Raw genomic sequence first — 24,324 nt, 5'->3', positions numbered from 1 at the left:
TCAATTTTATAAAAAAAAATCAAATCAAATCTATTTTATAAAAAAATTCGTTTGATAGCTTCTCGACGAATTTTCATACGTAAGTATGTACATATGTATGTATGTACATAATTAAATGCATACATACATACATATTTATGTACGTTACGTGTCACACAATGGCATTGTATCGATTGTCATTTTATTTTTTACGTGATTAACGCAATTAGAATTATTACAATGACAAATCGCAACGATTCATTGTTCTCCTACTAGTGGTAATATGTATACAATTTTCACATTATGCATATCTTGCGTTTCTTTATTGAATAAGCACGTAGTGACGATTACATATTTAATAAATATTTTTTTGATTTAGCCAATTCACATTGTTAATGCAAAAATATGAATTTACCTATACAAGCGTGTAGGCAATGCGTATACATTAGTATAAGTAAACAAAAATTAACACTAGTAAAATTGGACTATTTAAAAGTTATGATAAACTTAGGATAATGATATAGTTGTTGGCCATTGTACAATGGCTAGCACCTTTATCAACCCCAGCCGGAATCGAGTAATTATTCGATTTATATACGCTGCTAAGCAAGATCTGGATGGTTATCATGTTTACCGATCAACCGTCTGCTGTCAAAGTTTGCAATTTTATTTAACTTAATTATCGTTGACACGAATCCAATCGGCACCCCCTGCCCCTCTCCATTTCTCGCAAACTCAAATTTGTTGATTGTTAAATATATGTACATCCCTATATTGTAGAATGTGTTTAGTATTATGTAAAAGTTTGGCCACATGTGTCGCTTTGGAGCAACATTTATTGTATTTGTAGCAACACATATGTATGGTAAAAATGAAATATAAAATAAAAATACGTTTCAAAATTGAAAAATATGAATATTTTGGTTCACCGTTGGTATTCCTGTTCACTACTAACTTGTATTATTGTTGTCAATTGACGTTAGTGTATTATTTCAATTCGAATGCCCAACGACTATATGTGTACACTGGCTAAGAACTAAACGTTTTCCCCACCCTACGAAATTTTAGGCAACAAACTAAATGCCCAGTATTTTAATCAATTTCGTTATGTATATAAATCAGTTTTCGACAAGTATTTTATTATAAAATGCTCAGTATTATATTATCAATGTCAGTATAAATAACAAATGGAGAGTATTACAATCTGACGTACATATGTAAATTCACCAGAACAAAAAGCAATTCCTGTTGGATGGAATTGTCTATCAAGATCGTTCCAATCTCGTCTTGATACCAATCAAAAAGTAATACGGGCCATTCGTCAAAATAAAACTTACTATTTAACATTAATACTGACCATTTAATATAAATACTGATTTTTTTATTATTTACGCTGACCACTTGTAAACGATTGATACTGGCCGTTTAATATAAATACTGGCCATATAATATATTAGGGGGACCGAAAAGTAATCAAAAAAATATTTCCAAATTCCCTGTCTGTGCAATTTTCCTATGCGACGAAGATTATCCTGAACTATAGACCATGGACAGTCAATCTTCAACGATAATTCCTCGATCTGATTCCATCATTCAGGATATCATCATCTAATTTTTGAGCTCTTCTTTTCGTGCGATCTCCTTGATGTCCCTATTCCTATTCATTATTACTGCAAAATAATACATAAAAACCTTCGCTTTTATATTTTAGTAATATAAATATTTCATATAATACTAATATATTAAAAAAAAACGTGAATTTTACAATGACTGCTTACACTGGAGGCTCGTGATTGTAAACATAAAAAAATGCGTAAACGTTTTCTAAATAAACAAAAAATTATTTACACATTTGTATTTATTGCTTTACTCGTAAACAAATAAATAGTATGCACATACCTAGTATAATAAAATAAAAATGAGTTTATTATGATACAACTCATTATGATATAAAACAATACACGCTGTATGAGTCTCGGCTTTCACCTAGTATTTTGTATAGAACAACATTGAAAACAAAATATACACGAGTCAAAAAATTGTGCAACGTTACGCGACATAAGCGCGATTAAACGGGACATTCTCAACATTTTCACTGATCGTCAGAGCGAATAAAATCACGTCGAAATCGGCCGAGCGCGAACGCACGTGGTCGTTAAAAAATTCGAATCTACGCAACGATAGAAACACGGATTTTGTCGTAAAAGCGTCACGTCCCGCCATTGTCGGTTCTAGAAATTTATATATCTTATTTCCAAATGCGCGAAAAATGTGGTATATATTTTTGGTTCAGTGATTATTCCGCACAAAGCGATCTCGCACATGTCAGTAAAATCTCGAACACGGAACATCTGAAACCTGAAAATTCCATCCGTCGAGATTTACCCACGCGAAATATCATACTAACGAGAACTCGAGTACCAGATTATCGTTTGCGATAATCTGGTTACAATTTACCATATTTTTAATCATAGTTTGATTTTCATTCATACATTGTTCATTCATACATGTTTGAATAACTCCTATTTGAGTACATACATACATATGTACAAATGTACATGAGTAATAACTTTGACGTATCACCATTTTTTGGCCCTTAAAATGCATATTACTCCCATTATCCCCTACATATTGCAATGTTGGTTAGTTAAAAAGCCTAGAATAATACATAGTTTAAAAGATAAAGATTTTAAAATGTATATAAAAGTTGAAAGAAAAAGTGACGAGGATTGGGTCACTGATAAAGATACGTACAATTACATTATAATTATTCATTTTTACCGCGTTCTAAATATATGTATGGTAGTTAAATATCAAGCTAATACCATAACTAGAATAACTACTACGTATTTCGATTTTATAGAATATGTATAGTTATTATATCGTTGCTCGTAGTTTTAATCTCCTAGCAACTCGACGTTGAATGTTCTGATGTTTATATCAAGATTGATAAAGTGAATTAATCAGTCGGCTAATTGTCTCACAGTGTATAATATCGCATACTTCGCCATTAGATTAAACTCTATTTGCATTCTTTAATAGGTCAAAAAAGGTCAGATTCGAACTCAAGTATGAAAAACATATCGCGTGGATAATAATAAATTTCTAGCTCAGTCTATAATTAATATAAATGTAATGAAAATACATATATTATATTCTAATTGTTGTCTTTGATGTTAATTGTTCATTTTTTTCTCAGGAATGGCTATCAGATGCTGGACATGCTCGTCTGATCTGGATCCAAGATGTGGTGACACGTTCAACACCACCGTACCATACGGTTCCCACGGATACTCCTTGACCGATTGCAATGCTCAATCTTCAGGTGGAAGCTACCCCTACATAACTTCAGCCAGATCAGTTTGCAAGAAATCCAAGCAGTTGGGTAAGTCATGACCTCTTTAAGCACGCTATATAATACTTTTATCGATGATTAATACCTTTGATCGTTGGTCATATGCAAATTAAGAGTATAGTAGTTAGGTGTAATCACGAGGTCAAGACCTCAAACCTGTTCTAATAGTACAACTGTCCTCCCACTGTTGCATGGTTCATAGTAAATGTACATATGTCCTTGGAGATGTTGTTGTTATGTCTCTTAACCTTTTTATTGTATATATTTATAATATAATAGTTGAACGATATTCGTTCAGATGTTACCTATGTAGTACCCAGCCAGAGACTGTTTTTTGTTATTTGTTTTGTTTGTTGTTTTCATTGCGTCATTTCTAGTCTGTCATTGACCCAAGGTGTTTATTGAAATGTTGATTCCATGCACGCCCAAATATTTTACAGTAAACGTAAGTCCAACATATAAATAATTATGAGGTAAGCGATGATGCGAAAACAAATTGGGATTAGTCAACTTTTGTTACACATTTCACGATAATGATCCTCGCCATATTCTACGATTACTATCTATTAGTGGTGTCCACGAGCATCATTATGAGGATGCAAGATTTGAATGGCGAAATCACACAGGAAGGAACGCGGCACATGGTTTCTTTTAGATACTTTAAAACCCAGCACACACAGTCCCAAAATCACCCCCTGGAGTGTTTTCTGTAAAATTTTATCTTTGTATTTATTCTTGCTTGACAGTGATATCGATAACGGTGTATCCCATATTTGAAGAAATGTAGGAGAACCCCTACAGCGGGGAGCCAAACACACGACGTGCCGTTTTTCCCTGTGTGATTTCGCCCTAATAACAATTTTTTTTACTTTAAAATTCAATTATCCAACTTCATGTAATAGTCCAGAAAAATTACTGTATTTTCTCCTCGGATTCAATTGTGACTTATCTTTAAAGCATATCATTGATTTTTTTATGAACTGACCGCCAACTTCACCAACACTTCCAATGTAATAATTATCGCGAGCAATCTTCGTATCGAACGACCCACTTCTCTTTCAAAGTGATGACAAAAAGTAAAAATTGGACATCCTCGATTGAACAAAGTAAAAAAAAAAAAGCACCTTGAATAAATTATGAGTACGTTTATTTTTGACTCGAAGGACGTTCATTTCAGGCATGAAAAGTTTTCGAGTTGCGAACCATCGACGATGGCCACAAAAGATGAAGACATTGAAAAGACAGGATGTTTGTATAATGAATTTAAGCATTCTCAACGAACCAATTGTACATATTTATTAAAGTCGTTCTTTTCGAACAATTAAGAGAGAGGCAAAGCTTGTTCAATTACAATATCGTTTGTTTAAACGAACGCGAGTTTCGTCCAGTTTGTCAAAACGGTACTCGTATGTCTCGTTTATTTTATTTTTTCGTCGCTTTTCTACGGTTTATATATATAATTCTATTACTGGATGATTAAGGCGCCGGAAGAGCCAAAATGAGGATCATGGGGGGGGGAGGAAAGAAGAACACGTTAGAGGGAATTCGAAAATAGTTTTACTATGACATCCCGTATATTTTTAAAAATAGCGTTTGCTCAACTGTAAACGTGCTACCGTGTATGTAAATACTGCTATACATTTTTGATTTATTTACAATATATGTACATAGTTACATACATTGACTTAATATGTAAACGAGGAAAAAAATGCGCAAACGAAATCAACAGTGAGTATTTATTTACAATGTTGTATGTTGAATGGTTGTTTCCCACAGCAAAGTCTTCTTTTGCTACTGGGACAAGGTCTTAATCGAGTCTTGTGATTTTTCTTTCAAGACAGAAAAGTGGATATATAATATATAGTAGTACACGTTTTATATACTATTGTCATATACATATGTATGTAAATATAATATATAGACCTGTTATATAATATATAGCTAGATAGTTAAATAAAATTAACTATATTTAGCCTGCCTACTACCCATCTTACACATTCAATTATACTATTTATATCGCCATATTAGATTATATTGTATTTAGTTTACCAAAAAATGCATAGAAATTAAATGATTCTAAATAAATGAATTCAATAAAATACGTTTGAGAAATTCTCACTAGCATGAAATTAGTATTCAATGTCGATGAGGCCTCGGAATAGTGCAGTGTTTGTTAACTGTTACATTAGCTTTGATTAGAATGAATTTAAATTACTTAAACAATCGTACTCAGTTTCGTAATCATAAATTGCTATTCTAGTATGCAAAATAATCGTTATGTACATATGTATATATTATTTATAGGGTTGTCAGATTTCCTGCAAGCTAAAATTGGGAAAAATCAACAGTATTAAACCACTTGATTTTTAATTTACATTTAATAGCACTGTCGACAAGAAAAATGGTCCAGAGATGAGATATGACTTTTCTTATAGATCTATGCCGAGTAAACACGAATCTGGTAATAAAAAATGTTGGTTGGCTCGAGATTCGGAGATATACATATGTATGTATGTGTTTTTTAAATCGCGAGATTTTTCTATATCTTCGTGTTGTTCGGTCGATGTCTCAAAATCTGTCAATTTCCTGTTCAAAATGAATATTGGAATCTACAGTCAGGTATTTTATCTTTCGTTTTTAGTACTTTTTAGCTTTCAAATCTCTCTAAGTAGTCGTCCAGTTCAAATCAAAAGTCAAAAGTACTTATTTTCACTTGGGATTTTTTCCCACTGTTAATACTATTTTATATTGAGTATTTTCTATTGAAACATGTTTATTGGGATAGTGTTCTGGCCACACTATTTTTTGTTGTTGTTTAAAAGTGTTAATTGGAAGTGTGCTGAATTTTAAATCGGTAAAATTTCGAGCTAAAAGCTCGTAATAGTATTTATTCGTATTTACACTAATCTGAATTAAATTAATAGGGATAATATATTAAATTGTCTTTATATGAGAATTAAATAAAATTCCTTTTTTACATATATTACAATACTTTATATAGTTGCAATTTTTTTTTTTTAATTTTATATGTGTTACATACTTTAATATATAAAAAATATGCCAGCCCAAACATATGCCTATATAAAAAGTTTTGGCCCAATACAATACAAAATATCTAAAATTATTGACAAACATAACTCTCTAACTTTGTATTAAAAATACTACTACTAAATAGTTATTTATATTAAACTAAAGTAATGCAAAAAATAATACATACCTGTAGATGAAAATTCCATAGTTTTAAAACAAAAAATACACTTAAGAACTTTGAAAGCAGTGCGTTCACTTTAACGTATATAACGAGACTAATTCAGGTGACAAATATTGCCATAACAAAAACTTTTTTTTGTGAGCGATATGTATTTTATTTATTGAGCAGACATAAAAATTATGCTTTCTCAGGAACCACATGTTTATTCTATACCGAGAAATATAACAACTATTGGGATTTACACATCAACTTCGTTTTGGACTTTTGCACACATAGATTATCAATTTCAACCAGTGTGCGACGGCCCTGATAGGTGTACCGACTTCGGTTTCGATGACAATTGTTAATATTATTATTATATATATACATAACTTTCTTTTAACATTACCATTATTGCTATTTTTATTTACAAACCTCTTCTATACATACTTCAATTCGCTATTTAACTACTACAGGTCACGTCAATTACGGTGGTCTTTCTTCTAGTACAAAAGTTCAATACAAAAATTTACCCAATTAACCAACCACCTTGTCCTACATAAACTGTAATCTCTATCTACTATATCTACATATTTATATAATAATTTTCCCTTCAGTATTATATTTATCTTTGTAGCATTTGACTTAAGTTCTAACTGTTGTATATGTTATTTTTCAGTCAACGGTGACATGACCATCATCAGATCTTGCGCGTGGCAGATGCCCGATCAGCCAGTGGGCACTTGCACCACCACTCCATCCAGCCAGCAGATTCGCGTCGTCTTTTGTGAGACCTGCGAGACCGAAGGATGCAACTCCGGACATGGACTTACAGCCATCCCCTTGTTGGCAGCCTTGTCGACAGCCTCGGTTATCTACTCGGCTGTTAAATATCTATAAATACTATGTCATATATCACTTGTTATTTACAATGAAATCAAAATCTATAATTGCATTTGACATGTAAAGGTTTGACTATACCGAGATGGGGAAGATTGTGGATGAAATATAATACAAAACCCACTTACATATATATTAAACCTTACATTTTCCAAATCTCACCTGAGAATAAGTTTTGTTTATACAATCTTACGATTTTCCCAAACTACGGTATAGACACGTATTGAAATAAGTTTATGTTACCAAATCAAACAAAATCTTTGATTAATTATGATAGATGTGTGAAATTGAAATTTAAAACTTTAATGTACAAATACCGCTTAGAATATTTCTTTTATTTAATGATTATAAAAATTATATAATATCTATACCGACATACAAAAAATAAAATGCCGATTGTTAGAATTCATGTGATAGCTTATTGAATAGATATTTTTTTTTATTATTTATGAATATGCACATTTTCACGTGAAATTAAATATTTACTAACAATATACGAACAAGTCGTACTTACATTAGCTGGATTTGATGTAAAATATGCACATTGGTTTAGTGGTTTGTCAGATTATAGACGGCATAATTCACTATGCGAATTATTGTCCAAGCAGATAATAAATTCGGTATTTTATATTTGAAATTAACTGTGAGTAATATTGAATATAGTTACTCTAACTTGTAAACCTTTTGGTCAAAAGATCCACTTTTGGTCAAAAGCAAAATAGTTCTGTATCGGCACGAATAGTTTTTTTAAGTGTTAATATAAGTTTTGCACAAATCACACTGTTCTCTCCTTGTATTTTTTTTCAATTCAACTCTTAAGAAAATAAATATCTATACACTTAAGTATAAAATGAGATCAAAAATTTTCTAATTGTATCTTTTTAATTATAAAAAATTAACTGTTAAAAATTGAATCATCGGTGTGAAGTTGACAAGTGTGGCTTCTTTAATAATACAAAACCAATCTTGAGCTTGCATTTTTGCGGTGCAGTTTGTTTTAAATTGTATAGATCTTCCATTATGATTAAGTCATGTGAAAAGCGCTCAGAAAAGGGAAATGTTTACTCAAAGACGTTTTCGCTTGATTTATATAAAGTATCAAATACAGAATTGTATTTTTAATGGTGAATTTATAATATTTTAAAATTTATTTTCCTTTATATTCAAATTCTATATCATATGTATGTATATTCAAAATTAAAAAGTTTTGCCAAAGGCAAGCTAACTATTGAATATTAAATTCTGTTTCCTTTATTTCTCTAAAAACTACTTACACACATCTAAAGAATAAAATATTCTAAATAATAATAAATCTGTCGTCTATAATTAATCATTTTCGTTTTCAGCTAACCCAATCCAAACAAATCACTTGTCAGTAGTCCGTCCATTACATTTATAAGATATCTTTATCACATGTCAGCGGCTTCCTTGTCCAAATATTCTAATATTTCGATTTAGATAAACATTGTCGAAGCCACTGTCTTAAATTTAGTTGTACAATAAAAACTTACCCTATCTGTAAATCGATGTTTCCCACACATAATATGTATTATCAAACGAATTGATTTGTTTAGTAAAATAGAGCTGTATTATACGCACATCAAATAACTTATGTAAACTTAAATCAAGGGGGACATAGAATACATACATAGTAAATAAAGTACTGTAAATATCAACTAACCATTAAAGTTAAATGTTCTAAATAAACATATTGTACTTACGTTATAATTGAATTTCAAGGAGAACTTTTATCACGTGTAAACGAGCAACCTTTGTAATTTTTTTAACAAAATCGTGTTAATAGGTCGAAACTTAGTCGTTTCTTAGATTTCAATTGTTCAATTCCAAGTGTATGTTAATTTTTTTTATTATAATTTTGACTAAGCATTGTTTAGCGTAGTTATGTTTGTTCTGTTAGCATTATCAGGTCACACTTGTAAATATATTATACATATATTTATGATATAAAATATGTAAATGCGGTCGGAATGTTCACAGATACTACATATATTATCTCCAACAAAGCATCAAACCTTTACATTTCTATGAGCATTCAGATCGTATAGAGCACCATGTATATTATTGTATTAGAAACTTGTGCAACAATAAATCTTATTAACAGTTGACGGCATTTCTATTATATTATATGTATGAGAAACACTGCTTCATGGACAGACAACGTTAATCGACGGACAAAACAAAAATTAGCCCGAGCGGTCAATGACAATACACTTCTCAATTAATTTCAGTAACTTAACTATCTGAATTAAACGTAGACGCTCTGTGAAGTCTGCAACATCTGCCAGTTATTTTTTAATAATATGTATCGAGGATAATTTCTTCATTTCATTCTAAAGATTTGTCTCAATAGTGAATAATATGACAAGGCAGTAGACGAGGACATTCTACATAACTACATATGTATGTTAAAATTGTTAACGGAATACGATTTATGAAAAAAAAAGTTATTTCACAATAATAAATACTTGAATATTTATCAGGATGAGTTTTTTTTATATATTGGTATAAAAGAATTTCATTAATAAATTCAAATCCAAAAAAATAAACAACGATTCTTTATGTCACGTAAAATGTTTTAAAAGCAAAAAACGTGAATTGTTGTTGCTATCAATATATCACTCATAATAGCGGGTTAAAACGTTTGATATTGTGATCAAAATTAAAATTTAGATATCGTTGATGTGTGTTTGGATTATTGGTACAAACCTAATCGCCACATGTGACGAATTTAAGATGAAAATATGATGTATTTAAATTTGTTTTGTTAATAATAAAACGTAATACACTGAATATTCTTTCATCTGTGTCGAATAAATTTGGCTTTGTTTGTTTAAAAACGTCTTAAGATTATATTATTTTCAGATTTGCTATATTTATGTACTCGTCAGCAGCTACCCTACAAAATGCTACTTTAAGTATGTACATCAGTGGCGGACGGTGGGTGTTAATACCGGGTGTGCTGTGTATGCCGTAGGGCGTAGGGTATAAAATTAGCAATTAAAAAAAAATACTCGTTTTGCATTACAAAAATGTTTAATTTATTAGTTATTTATACATAAGTTCAATGCGACGTTTCTGAGACATAAACTTTTCAATCACGTCTGCATAGAATGTGTCTTTCTGTTTTAATTCCACCAATAACTTTTTTTCTATTGAAATTAAGCTAAGGCCACATAATCTATCTTGACCTTGCGTACCTCTATAGCAAGTTTTTATTCTTTTCAGCGCCGAAAAAGACCGTTCTGCTGAAGCTGTACTGCTTGGTATCGTTAATATTAATTCTCCCAGCTTAAACACCTCTTTAAAACCAGATTCGAGGTTATTTTTTGTCATGAATTGTATTAATTCATGAACAGGTTTCTCTGAAAATTCAGAGCTGGAATATAGCACAATGAGTTCGTTTTTCAATCGAATATAATCAAACAGTGATCCATAAAAATCTTTTAATTTATTAATTAAAACATTTGGAAAATTTTCTTTATATTCGTCATATTTATCATTACAAAGAAGGTGGAAATATTCTAATTTGGAAAGTGAAGAATATCTACATTCGACTTGTGCGATTATGCTATCAACTATTTTGAAATATAATTGACGAAATGAAGTTTTATCTTCTACTTCTGAATAATTTTTTAATCTTTGTGGCCTACGATCATGATCATCATTTTTTTCATTTAAATAATTATTCCATAACATTTCAAAATTATTATACCTTTCGTATTTCAGTTGCTGCAAAACATCATTAATTTTTTTACAACAATATAAAACGTCCGAAGATTTAGATTGAAGAATGTTATACAAAACATCAGTTATTCCAAACAGTTTTGAAAAAAATTGAAGAAGTTTAATTGTTTGAAAATCCTCTAAAAAGCCTAAAAACCCTCGTGCTTTTATAACAGTATCTGTGTCCCATAATTCACAATTTTCTATAACATGTCGAAAAAAAATATGTAAATTGACTTCTGTATTGTTGTACTGTGCTACTTAAACGAGATGTAAAATTCCACCTTGTGGGTGCTACAGAGGGAAGTCTTTTTGTCACAAATTCCTGTAAAGCGAATACTCTTTTGGAAGATTTTGAAAAGTATGTAGACAATCCATTTAAAGTTTGAAAAAATGATTTACTTTCTTTAATATCAGAAAGACCTTGCTGCAATACTAAATTCAATACATGAGCATAACAGTGTGTAAAAAGAGCAAAAGGATAAGCATTGAGGACTTTGGATTGCAAACCATTTACGTGTCCACTCATTACACTTGCTCCACCATAAGTCTGTCCAACCAATTTGTCTTGAATTTTAAATTCTTCAACTATGTTCACCATTAGAATAGACCATTAGATGTTTTATCAGCACTAACGTCTGTAAAACTAATAAACCGTTCATGTACATTGCCTTTACATACAAAACGTAAAACTGTTGAGAGCTGTGATTTTGTCATTATATCTGAAGTTTCATCGAGAATAATAGCAACAAAACTTGCTGACTCTACTTCATTTTTTATATGAACTTTAATAACATGAGAGATTGCTTCGATTATGTCATTTTGTATACTTGGAGAAGTACCACGAAAGGTAGTAGCAGTATTTAAATGAGTATCTAAAACAGAATCATATTCTCGAAGAGCATTTAGATATTCAATGTAATTGCCTTTGTTTACGGAATTACATGACTCGTCGTGACCTCGCAGGGACAGTTCTTGTTTTCCTAGATAGATTATTGCGTTAATAATTCGTTTTAAAACATCTCTATTTTTATTTACTTGTTCATTATGTCGACTTATTTCGGCTTTACGTTGACTGTCAATTAATACGTCGATTCGTTGTTTGCCAAACATTTGTATGGAAAGAAATGATTGAACGTGTGCCTGCGATCCTTCGTGTTTCTTCAGTGCTGCTGTCAAATGGTTGAGATCAGCAAATCCTTCTTTGTTCCACACATTAATATCTTTGGAGAACAATAAACATGGCCAGCAGAAAAGTTTGGATCGAATTTCACAGCCTGTAATCCATTCGAATTTTTTATAATTTGAAACGCAAAAATGTCTAGTGTAAACTTTTGTTTTTTCTTTATGCAAACTGGATAAATTTGGAAGAGACGGACACGGTTTCCCATCTTTAATTATTTTTAATTTTATCTCAAAACTTCTATTTGAAAACGGAATAGTTAAAATGTCTTGAACACTGTTAGCCATTATTAGTTATTAGAGGTAATAATATGACCATAAAAATACGAATGTGCGAAAAAGTACGAGACCACGTGCCGCATCGCATTGGTCAATTGCCGACTGTTGCGCGGTGCTCTGAAGTCGTAGCACACCGTACGTCTTAATATCGCGAACAAACCTATACAAGCGAATATCCGCCTGCACACTCCAACCAAACCCACCAATTTGCTGCACGGCATAGGTATTCTCTCGTCGCGGCGCACAAACTACATACACACATCACACAACACGCTGCAGACTGCACACCACACCATACACCATACATTTAGCGCACGCGGTAAATACACCATACACATCAATGCCTGCTTATACAACAACACATTATTTTGTATTAAAATACTACTTTATGTGGTCTTTGGTTTTCACGGGTGTGCGCCGCACACCTAGCACACACCCAATATACGCCACTGATGTACATAATATGTAGAAGTCTGTGTTGCGCTTGTATATATTGACTAATCAATAAATACTAAGTTTGACCCACTAAATTCGAATATGACAATGATTTTTGTTCGCTTTTTCTCATTGAATGCGCTGATTATTGATTCCAATACTTACTTTTGGTACAGCAATACCATATTTTGATTTAAAGACTGTAAAAGCCAAAAATCTGTAAAAATTGCATGTTTTTAAACGCTTATATGCCTGTATCTCATAAACGAGAAAAAGCCAACAAAAATTATTGTCATATTCGAATTTAGTGGGTCAAAATTAGTAATGATTGATTAGTAAGAAAAAAAAGCGTGATTTTTACTAGGCTTTTCTATATTTCATTTCACAAACGATTGAGCTAAAATTCATGTAGTCTTCCGATCGTTTTAAAGCTTTGCCATTTTGCGCGGTTTGGTCAACGATGGAAATTTCAATCGATTTTTATAGTTCGATAGTTTGTTGCTCAGTGTAATTGGCCAATTACTATAAATTCGATCGACTAATTTCTGTGACCTATCCCTTAAGCTAGGTAATGAAATAAAATATTACATTGCATGTAATGCAATGCATGCATTTTTTTGAATTTAGAAACTGGAAAACAAGACTGAAAGTATAATTTGTAATACTATTATTATTCTAAAAATAATTACTAAGGCACTCTATAGTAGGAAAGACTGAAAATACAGTTATTAAGTAATGAAATGCAAGTATAGTGTAGAATGTTTAGCAAAAGTTATTTTGAAAGAGCTTTTCCCTGTATATACATATGTTTCATTAAGATTTTTTTTATCTACTTTGCATCAAATAAAATACTTGTATAAACATACATATGTATGTACATATGTACATACATACTTGTATGTGTATATGGTGTATATTTAAAAAAATTGTTTCAATGACTATTTTTACATTTTATATATAAATATTATAAAATCATGCAACTTAGGATAATTTTGTACAAAACTTACACATTTTAAAACAAATCTGTTAAATTTTAATCTACATCATTTCACTAAAGGAAATTGTTCGATTCGCCGTCGCTATCCGAGGACTGTGAAGAAATGGGCGGTCCCGAATAGTTATACTTTCCCATACTTGCATTCCACAATATCTTTGATATTTTTTGCTCGACTGTCATTCTAGCATAGTCCGTTTTCAAATTTTTCATTTTGGCAGCAATGAGCTCTCCAAATATGTCACAGTCGTTCCTTCTGTTTCTTTTATTATATATACCCTTCATGATTGCGTACGTTTCACGTCGCTTTTCATCAATATTTATCTTCTTTAATGGTTTGTGATGATTACGAAAGGATGAGACTTTTTTCATTGGGGAGGCTACGGGAGGCTTTACAATAGGAGTAGAAGTTGATATTACAAGAGGATCTTCGCAAGGCTGTTCTACAGGCGGAAACTGAGGCAATTCAATAACAATATTGCCATTTTGAAGATTTTGGGGTTTGACATCCTGCACATCGATTTCATCATCAGAAATATCAAAAGCGTCCTAAAATAAAATAAAAAAACCAAGGCATTTTGATTGACTTCAAACAAAGTTTTATATAATTTGAATACATTTTCAAATACTTAAAATTAAAATGAATTAAAAATGGTCCAATTTAAGTGCCGTTCCATATAAATAAATTAAACAATATCTCACCTCGTCTTGCAGTCCGTCTTCTTCATATGATTCACTTTTGTCCCTTGCTAGAAACATCATATAGTCATATGCGAACCACCTAGATATATATTCAGCTCCAACTTTTCTATGCTCTTGATACTTTTTGTTTTCTCTATAAAATTGGGTGCATAAATTTTTTACTTTACGTTTTATTTCCGACACATCACACCCCACAGCGTTTGAGATTTCATCCCAAGCGGATTTAAGGGAAAACCTACATTTGTGCTTGACGTGATTAGTGTCCCATATACACTCTGCCTGTCTATACGCATTTATCAGTACAATGGTTTTATCACGGGCCCAATTAATCATCGTACCACCATTCACCAATATACCAGAATTCATTGACATGTTGGAATTCATCGACATATTCGAATTCATCATCAAATGAGATTTTAGACTAGAAAATACAATAATGAACTGTAAATAATAAAAGAATTAAAATTTGAATATCGCATCTTTTTTTTCAATTTAAATCTATTATATGATTCGAGTATTTTCTACTCACCAAAAATTAGTCAACTGCCGATAGTCAACAGGACGCGATTAATAACAACTGTCCATTGCGGAAAATCACGCTGTACCGGTTCTCGCTTGCCAATTTTCGTTGCCGCTTTCCTTTTAAAAGTGGAAACGCGCAACATTCGGCGATTCGTAATATCAAAATTCATAGACATCTAGCTATGATGGTCAACTAGCAGCAGCTTTATTCGGAAAATCGTTGCAATAAATTCAAACAACAAATAATAACAAAACTACCACATGACAACCACATCAGCTGCCAACTAAATTTGACAGCTGATAAATTGGATGACCAGGCTGGCCAACCACTAATACTGTTGAGCTGTCCATGACTAGAGATGTGTCAGCGGGAAAAAAAAACAATGTTTTGGGTGGTTCGGTTCGGTGATTATTCCGCACAAAGCGATCTCGCACACATCACTAAAATCTCGATCACGGAACATCTGGCACCCGAAAATACCATCGCCGCGAATTATCAAATTATTGCGTAGGGGTGGGTTCAGGATCCAAATGAAAGGCCTAAGTCGATTCATAACATTTATTCGAAGATTCGGGAGGTTCACACGAAACCACCGCTTACCCCAGAATTATCTGATCTACTGTTACTGTGTGTACCTCCTTATAAAGGACAAGTTCCATAGCACAGCTTCCCCGATCCATTTAAGGTCTGTTCATATTTAACATCACTGCACGGCTTCAGCACTGCACGACTCCGTTTCAAATATGTCATTTTATTACATTTCTATTCATATCTACCTACACGTCGCGGTCACGTCACGTTTACACACTTTGGCCGAGTGCAAGGCAAAATCGGCTTACTTATACATTACAGGCCATGACGATACGGCGCAATATTGCTTACGTCGTATTGTCGAGTACTTACTGAAAGATAAAATGCTGAAAGATACTCAAATTCACGTCACGATAACGATTTTGAATTATGATTCGGGTGAACTATCATCAATGTGCAAATATTTTCAATGAAACAATGTATCAACTATAAAAGCCACTAAATTTAATGAACCGGAAGTGGGATTCTTTACACTTAGAAAGGTCAAAAATGTTTTCATCTGTATTCTGTCCACACCCCTGAAGGTATTAAGCTGAAAATTTATATTTGTATTCTTTATGTACTAACTTAGAGCTGCTAACGTTTTGGTCAGAATTCGTAAACCGGAAGTAGTATTTTTTTTTAAACAATATTTCATTATTTTATTTTAACCTTTTAAATTATTTTTATTTTCTTGATATTTAATGTGTATAATACTGATAGTGATTTTAAGTATTAAAAAAAAATTGAACAAAATCCGATAACCGGAAGTAGAACTTTTGTCTTGTGCAAGTTTCCATACATTTGCACTCAATTTGTCTCGCTATCATATCTGTACGGTTCAATATCGAATTTTGTTTTGTAACCTTCTTATATTCCTCAAATACAAAGATAAAGTCATGGGTTGGTCACACCCGAATTTTTTTTATTTAATGACTTAATATGCCAACACTCATGCGATATTTCATCGGGTACAACATTAGTTTTTTTTTTATATTTTCATAAAAAAAATCAACTATAATAATAAAGTAAAAATTATAGTAGATTATATTTTCACATTATATGTAGTTGAACTTTGTGGTTCTTACAAAATTCATTTCGTGCTGTCCTCTTAGAATTTAAAATAAGTTTCACCCCCTTCCTTAAAAAGGGCCCGGAATTATTTTCCCGGGGTCCAGATTCGTTCGCAATGATTCTGACCATCATCGTATATCACACAAAGGGTTTGCTTTAATGTTAATTACATATTTGAATAGGTTTTATCTGTGATACACCCTAAATTATTTCTTAGCTAGATTTATGCCTCTTATAATATAAAATTGAATGTTTGAAACAATAAATAAAAATAAATACAATTTTAATTTATTTTACAGTCTGTACAGCTGTTGTCTTTATTATACATATTATATATATATGTAATTGAATTCGATAAAAATTCTTTATAAATATAAAAATATGTAATATTAATTATTTCACAGGTCAGTTTAAACGCCCTATATAAATTATTGAGATGTTATTTATCAGTCATTTATCTAAAAACCCTGAATCTTCATGTTTCGATACTACATAAACGTGTTTCAAGTATATAATATACTTAAATAGTAAATGTATAATTAAAAATAGCAGTTTGAAGACAATTGTAGAACTATTTAATGTGGACTTTTAGATGTCTGACTAATGAATAATTATAATAAAACTCTTTCGGACATATTTCGCACTTGTATTGCTTTTCCCCACGATGCTTTACTATATGTTTGTTTAGAGACGTTCTATGAACGAACCTTGCTGAACATATATCACATATGTATAGTTTTTCACCTGTGTGATGTTTCGCATGACATATTAAATCGCGTTTGTAAACGAAAGTCTGTGAACAAAAACGACACTTGTACGAGTTTTCTACACTATGAAATTGTGAAATATGTTCGTTCAGAGCAACTTCGTGACCATCAACCTTCTTTGAGGATCTCAAACATTTGTGCAGACCATCGCTAGTGTGGTTTTGCTTGTGATATCTTAAATCACTCTTAAAAGCAAACGACCGTAGACAGATCTCACACTTATACAGCTTTTCCCGACTGTGGAGTAGTAAGTGTTTGTTTAGAGAACTCTTGTGACTGAACCGCTTCGAGCATATATCACACGTTTGTAACGTTTTACTGATATGATTCTTTGTGTGATATATTAAATTACGTTTGTGGTTAAAGGTCTGCGGACAAATATCACATTTGTATGGCCTCACTGTACTGTGTAAGTGGATTTTTAGATGTTCTTTCAGATGGTGTTTTCGAGTGAACGTTCTTGTGCAAATATCGCATCTGTACGGTTTGTTGGCTTGAACATGTTTCACTGACTTTTCTCTGCTGTGATCCTTCAAGTGTCTAATTAGTTTTGATTTACGACCAAAAGTCATCGAACAAATGTCACACTCTAATAACTTGTTCTTGAAAGTCACATCATTCTATAAACAAAACTATAATATGAAGTATGTAACTACATTACGATAGCATTTCTATATAAAATTATAAATATGTATTTAAAATATAATGTAACATACATATGTATAATCTTGATAAGAATCGGAATATTTATTCCGATTAACAATTAAAAATTAAGGACCAGACTAATAAATATGTACATACATATGTACCACCAATAATTTCAATATGTAATATAATGTGTATTGCCTTGATATGGTAACAAATGCTTAAACTGACATATGTATGTAGATAAGCCATGTTTAAGCTGTTTATATTACAAAATATATCGAGCGGTTGTGCTTAATAAAATAAACAGTGTTATCTAGCTAAATGGTAATAGTTCTAGTAACGGATCACCCCATAATACCTTAATAATAACTTCAGTATGCTTGACAATATTTGTATCAATACTATCGACACATAAATTATTATTTTCATTTTCAGAGGGAGAATCGAAGATTTCATCAGATAGAAAAATTTCTTCAACTATATATTTTAGCTTGTCTTCTTTCTTTACTGTAATGTCAGAGTCTAATCTATTCCTTAAAAATATATCAGATTGCTCGCAAACACTTTTAAATTGGGTGAATATTTCCAGTTTGAATGCGCACAATATGCATATCTTGTCCGGGAGGCCATCATCTTTTTCCACCTGTTAAAAACGTATCTGTGTTATTTAGATTCACCAGTGTCGAGCATAAGCATTGATGTTAGAAAATTATGATTTCAGGTTGAATCCAATCGGTAATTGTAAGGTAAAATTTTCAGTATTACGAGTCTTGGTTTATAGTTAGTTTTCAGTAGTATATTGGCTATATATGTACATACCTCTAGTTGACAACAGCTCCGGATACGTTGTACTAGCGATTCACAAGGTCCCCAAATTAGAATTTGCGATTCAAGACTTAGGCAAAGACGACACTCCATCTTGGAACGACCGCGAAACTTTAAAATTGACGTTCAATATTGCAAACCAAATAAATTTCTATATGGGGTTGCCGTGAGTTAGAATTGCAACTTTTAATTTACTGTAGAAATAAAAATGTAGAACATATGCCGTTTATATTATAATTAGTAATAAGCCCGATGAAATACCATCGCATTGGTTGTGGCATATTAAATTATTCAATAAAAAAAATATAATACACAAAATTCACTATCGAAAAAAAAATCGACTTGTTGTCATAGAAATTTTTACTTGTTTACGATATTCCCAACCAAAGATATATATGTATATATACATACAAAGTTTCTTTCAAAAATATATATTAGACTATTGTTGTACCCGATGAAATATTATCGCATGGGTATTGGCATTTTAAGTAATTAAATAAAAAAAATAAAAAAATAAATGTGTCGGTTCGATCAGCTTTGAAATAACTTTTAAATATATTTAATTTAAATTTTATATTTAATTATTTAATATGAGAAAAAAGATAAAACCTATCTACCTACCTTAATTAATTAAATAAATTTCAATAGATGGTGGTAAATTCTCTGCCAAGAGGAAACATTGGTAGCAAATAGTATGGGAGCGTAGATTGTCGGATATTATCTTAACATATTTATCTGGTAACCTGCGCTCATCATTACTTTCTTAATTTGAATGTGATGAATGAGTGGAATCTTAATCTACTCTCTTCCATTTGGGCCTCGCTGTGATTTTATTTTTTATTCATATTTTGTTTTATTTTATTTTATTTTTTCTTTCTCTTTTGTACATTTTTATATACTATTTTAATTTTGATCAGTGTAAACAAAGAATGGGATTTATGGATTTTATTTTTAATTTTTACACTTTTGTTATTTTTTTTTTTTTCTCTCTGAATGATGTATTATTTTCCTTTTGTTACTTTTTTTGTAATTTTATTTTACCATGTTTTCTGCTTTTGCTTTTTTCCTTTATTTACAGTTTACTTGTTTTTATATCATGTTTTTATATATTTTTCAAATGTAGGCCATTGTGGCGCATTAGGTTCTTCCTGTAATGCCACAATGGTCCAAAACTATTAAATAAATAAATATATAGAAGTTTTTTCTTTTTTTATTGTATTCTTATATACGTTTTGGCAGTGGTTTAGCTATGACGTACATATGTACATATGTCGAATCGAAACGACTATTATAGTACGGCAAGCGTTATCTCAGACAGACACACAAAGTAGCGATATTATATATGTGACTATTGGCCTGTGTGCACTCGGTAAAATATCGCAATTCGAATCAACAGAAGCCACTATTTGATCGGCCGACATAAACAAAAGAATGAATTAATAAAACGATTTTTTTTCAAAAAATTTAAAGATTACAAATGTGAACCCAAATATTATAAATAGGCCCACACTATGCCGAGTCTCTTTCCACGATATAAAATTCCAAGGTATTTCGTACACACGCACGCATTAGACAATTATTATATACGATATATGTATATATAAAATACATATGTAGTGCTTAAAAATTAACTGACTATCTCATGTTCTGAAATCTAATATATGTACAGATATCTAATATATAATTTCGAAAGAGACTTTGTATGTTTGTTTGGTTCGTAGAAAAAAACAAATGAATATTCAAATAAATTTAATAAAATGTTTACTATTAGATTGGCCATGTTTAAGCAGTTTATATTTCAAATACCGAAGGAAGCCGGGTAAAAACACTATATGTAGTATATGTACAAATATATATATATATATATATATATATATATATATATATATATATATATATATATATATATATATATATATATATATATATATTAGTGGCGGCTCGTGATAATTTTTAGTGGCGGGGCTGCACTGAAAATATGTCTAAAAAATGTCACCATAATTATTCTATCATGTCATAACAGGACAAAATAAGCACAATTTTTGGCGTACGACCACTTACATGTGGATTTAAGTATTATTGAAAAAAAAACTAGCAAAATTCACCACCCATTAAAGGGGTGCGTCCAAACGCAATGAAGATTTCGAAAAATACGCTGGTACTCCAGTAAGATTGTTAAAAAAATTCGTTCTTGCTGGTTTCGCGACGCGGATTAAAAAAAACCCCAAAACCTTTCAAAAACTTAACCCCCTAATTCGTAACGAAAAACATTAACCTGTTGACAATGCATCGATACATCGGTTGTTTCATCTGCCATAACAGCTAGATAAGTTGTTTTTTTTTTATTTCAGCACTTATTTGTTCCCTACACACGTTCAAAATACAATCTAAAAGTTAATTTTAAATAGTTTTTGATGTCCCTTTAAAAACCGAAGAAGTTTGAAAATGTTTTTTTAAAGAATCGTCGAAATTTTGTGAATATTCTAGAAGCCCCCGAAAAACTCCTGGATTTTTTGAATTATCTGTTTCATCGTGTCCCCTCATTGGCATTTCAAATTTACCGCAAAATTTAACGCAATCAATAATTTTAAATAAAACATCCCGATTTTTTTTTGACGTTTTCGTTATGCTTATCTATTTCCCGCCGACAAGCTTCCCAAAATCGTGAGATTACACACATTTTTTAAGTGTTCGACACTTCCCTCGTGTTTTTAAATTTATCGTTTAAATGTTTTAAGTCAATAACTCCTGTTTTCGTCCAAGATGCTTCGCCTGGCGACTCGCCTCCAAACAAAAGACACGGATAACAAAATAACGCGTTTTTTTCTGTACATCTCGTTAACCAATTGTATTTTTTATAAATGTCTGGATTAAATTTTCGCGAGTAACTAAAAGATCTACTAGTTGCAGGCTGTGAAATAATTAAATTGGGCGTGAGGCAGCCTAATGCTTTTATAGCGACTTTTTCGGTAAGTTCTAGTCGCGAAAAGTGCAAATTTTGTAAATATTTTACTGAATTCTTTTGTTCTTCCATTTTTAAAAGAAAAAAAATCTTAATATATTTAAATAAAAAATTACGAGAAAAAGTTAAACAGATTTGAAAAAAGTTTGCTGTTATCAAAATGAAAACGACTCACCGAAGATTTGATGAGGGCTCGTACACAACCAATTAAGAGTAACGAAAACGAATAAAGCTGTGATCGTGCGATTCAACTAATCAAATGTAAGATCAAGCGCGCGAAATCTTAAACAAACTGACAGATGAATGTCGAAGGCGAAGACTGCCGACTGTAGACGGCAGACAGGCGAAGGCTGCCGACTGTCCAGCCCAAAATGGCAGAGTGAGTGAAAGAGAAAGAGCTATCTGCAGTTGCAAATAGCTCTTTCTCTTTCTCGTTCCGAAACTCCGGGCTGCGCAGCGTTCAGCTCGGCGCTGTAACACTTTACAGCCAGTACAGCAACATTTTAATTCATCTGTCACCATACAAGTTAGTGGGGTCTTCAAAACGGTCAACATTACTTACAATATCACCCTTTTGGATATGGGTGATATTGTAAGTAATATTTACTCTGTCGAAGGCCCCAATAGTTAAGTCCATCCAACTAATAAAAAAAATATCATTAATAAATAAAATATTAAATGTATTATTAAATATATATCTTAGAATTTTATAGGAGGGGCTGCAGCCCGGCAGCCCATTAGGACGAGCCGCCACTGATACATATATATATATATATATATATATATATATATATATATATATATATATATAAATAAATATTATTAATTGACCAAAGGCACATTGGAGTTCATTTGTTAGTTCTACCTGTTCAAAATAAAGGAATTGAAATAAAACAAAACAATTAAAAATATAAATAATTAAAATATTAAAAATATAAATAAAATATATTATTAATAAATTCTATAAGGAACATTACAATGGCAACATTATTACATGAAAATTAACAATCACTAACTTCTATATATATATATATATATATATATATATATATATATATATATATATATATATATATATATATATATATATATATATATATATATATATATATATATATATATATGTATATAATTATTATATAACTTTAATATAATATAATGTCATACATAAATATCTAATTTTTTTGTGAAACAATTAAAAATATCCTATATATAAACATAAAGACTTGGACACAAACGGGGATTAATGGTTGATTTTAGAATGACAGAAAAATAACAATAAATACAAAATCACAGGAAGCAGCACAATCTGTAAATAAGCATTGTGCCACTTTCAAGAAAATAGCGATGTGGTTGCACCGCTCATAAACTGAACAATTTCACGAATTAGACGTAGACAAATGAAAAGTTTACATGGAAACACGTAGACATAAACATTTTCAATAGTTTGGTTAATAAATTGTAATATCTGTCGGGTTCTAAATATCCACGCTCGCCTTCTAGCCTATAAAGCTATATGGAAAAGTTACTTAGCACATTGAATATTGACAACATTGTTTTGATTGCGTCTGATATTTCAGTGCCCTTACATCTACTTTTTTAAATTTTAATATTCCTCAAGTACATAAATAGTATTAGTTTTTGTATCTTAATATTCAAATTATTTTTAGAAAATTCTCTTCAAGTGAGTGGACTAAAACGTCAATGAGGAGGAGCACCGTGTACGAGCTAGTTGCCAGGAAAGCCCTCGAGGAGAACGAACTTACTAAATTCAAGGGGATTCTTACACAGCTAAATCGGGACATCACGAACAATACTTGTGGAAGCAAACATTTCTCCACAATCTAAAGACCACTTTGCTTGGATACTCATAGAAGTATCCAATCGAAAAGTAGAAATGGGCAAAAAAAATAAATCCAATGTCAATTTTTGCGACCAAGATCTACAATTTTTGTAGATCTCGGATGCAATGATTCTGGACAACAGATTATCAGATTAACAGAGCAACAACAATATTAGTCGGGGAGAAGAATTACAATACTGTAGTTTATACTGCTAATGGGAATATAGTATAATATCAGGACTCCCTAATTATTGGCAATCTGAATTATATAAGAAACTCCCTGATCACGATATCTTATCTCCCTACCCCAATTATGAATTGATCCTAGATATCAAAACATACCAGCATTCCT

The 24,324-nt window shown here is 31.3% G+C and overlaps 3 protein-coding genes across 4 annotated transcripts in view; 1 reads left to right on the top strand and 2 right to left on the bottom strand.

Annotated features, from left to right (window-relative positions):
* LOC143921197 (UPAR/Ly6 domain-containing protein crok-like) overlaps positions 1 to 9,548 on the top strand; it is a 31,666-nt gene extending 22,118 nt beyond the window's left edge. The window contains exons 2-3 of the mRNA XM_077444388.1: positions 3,179 to 3,364; positions 7,204 to 9,548. Of these exons, the coding sequence (XP_077300514.1) occupies positions 3,179 to 3,364; positions 7,204 to 7,424 (407 nt within the window). The 3' untranslated portion in view covers positions 7,425 to 9,548. The remainder of the gene's footprint in view (positions 1 to 3,178; positions 3,365 to 7,203) is intronic.
* A 4,141-nt stretch (positions 9,549 to 13,689) lies between these two features.
* On the bottom strand, positions 13,690 to 15,610 carry LOC143921191 (uncharacterized). Of its 2 annotated transcripts, none has more exons than XM_077444379.1 (3): positions 15,290 to 15,593; positions 14,761 to 15,181; positions 13,690 to 14,607 (listed from the first exon to the last, which is right to left on the bottom strand). In XM_077444379.1, the coding sequence occupies exons 2-3, from the start codon at positions 15,163 to 15,165 to the stop codon at positions 14,116 to 14,118; spliced, it is 897 nt and encodes a 298-aa protein (XP_077300505.1). In that variant the 5' UTR covers positions 15,166 to 15,181; positions 15,290 to 15,593; the 3' UTR covers positions 13,690 to 14,115. The 2 variants fall into 2 exon arrangements, with proteins under 2 accessions (XP_077300505.1, XP_077300506.1); XM_077444380.1 differs by having other exon boundaries at positions 13,923 to 14,607; positions 14,761 to 15,201; positions 15,290 to 15,610.
* Positions 15,611 to 17,430: 1,820 nt separating this feature from the next.
* Positions 17,431 to 18,801, bottom strand: LOC143921283 (uncharacterized). Its single transcript, XM_077444520.1, has 2 exons — positions 18,701 to 18,801; positions 17,431 to 18,314 (listed from the first exon to the last, which is right to left on the bottom strand). Exon 2 carries the CDS (start codon positions 18,264 to 18,266, stop codon positions 17,499 to 17,501), a length of 768 nt encoding a protein of 255 aa, XP_077300646.1. The 5' UTR covers positions 18,267 to 18,314; positions 18,701 to 18,801; the 3' UTR covers positions 17,431 to 17,498.
* Between the last annotated feature and the right edge of the window lie 5,523 nt (positions 18,802 to 24,324).

This window comes from Arctopsyche grandis, chromosome 13, assembly GCF_051622035.1.
Source record: "Arctopsyche grandis isolate Sample6627 chromosome 13, ASM5162203v2, whole genome shotgun sequence".
Classification (NCBI taxonomy): Eukaryota; Metazoa; Arthropoda; class Insecta; order Trichoptera; family Hydropsychidae; genus Arctopsyche; species Arctopsyche grandis.
Note: the sequence above shows the minus strand (reverse complement) of the source record. Positions and strands in the feature narration are given on the sequence as shown.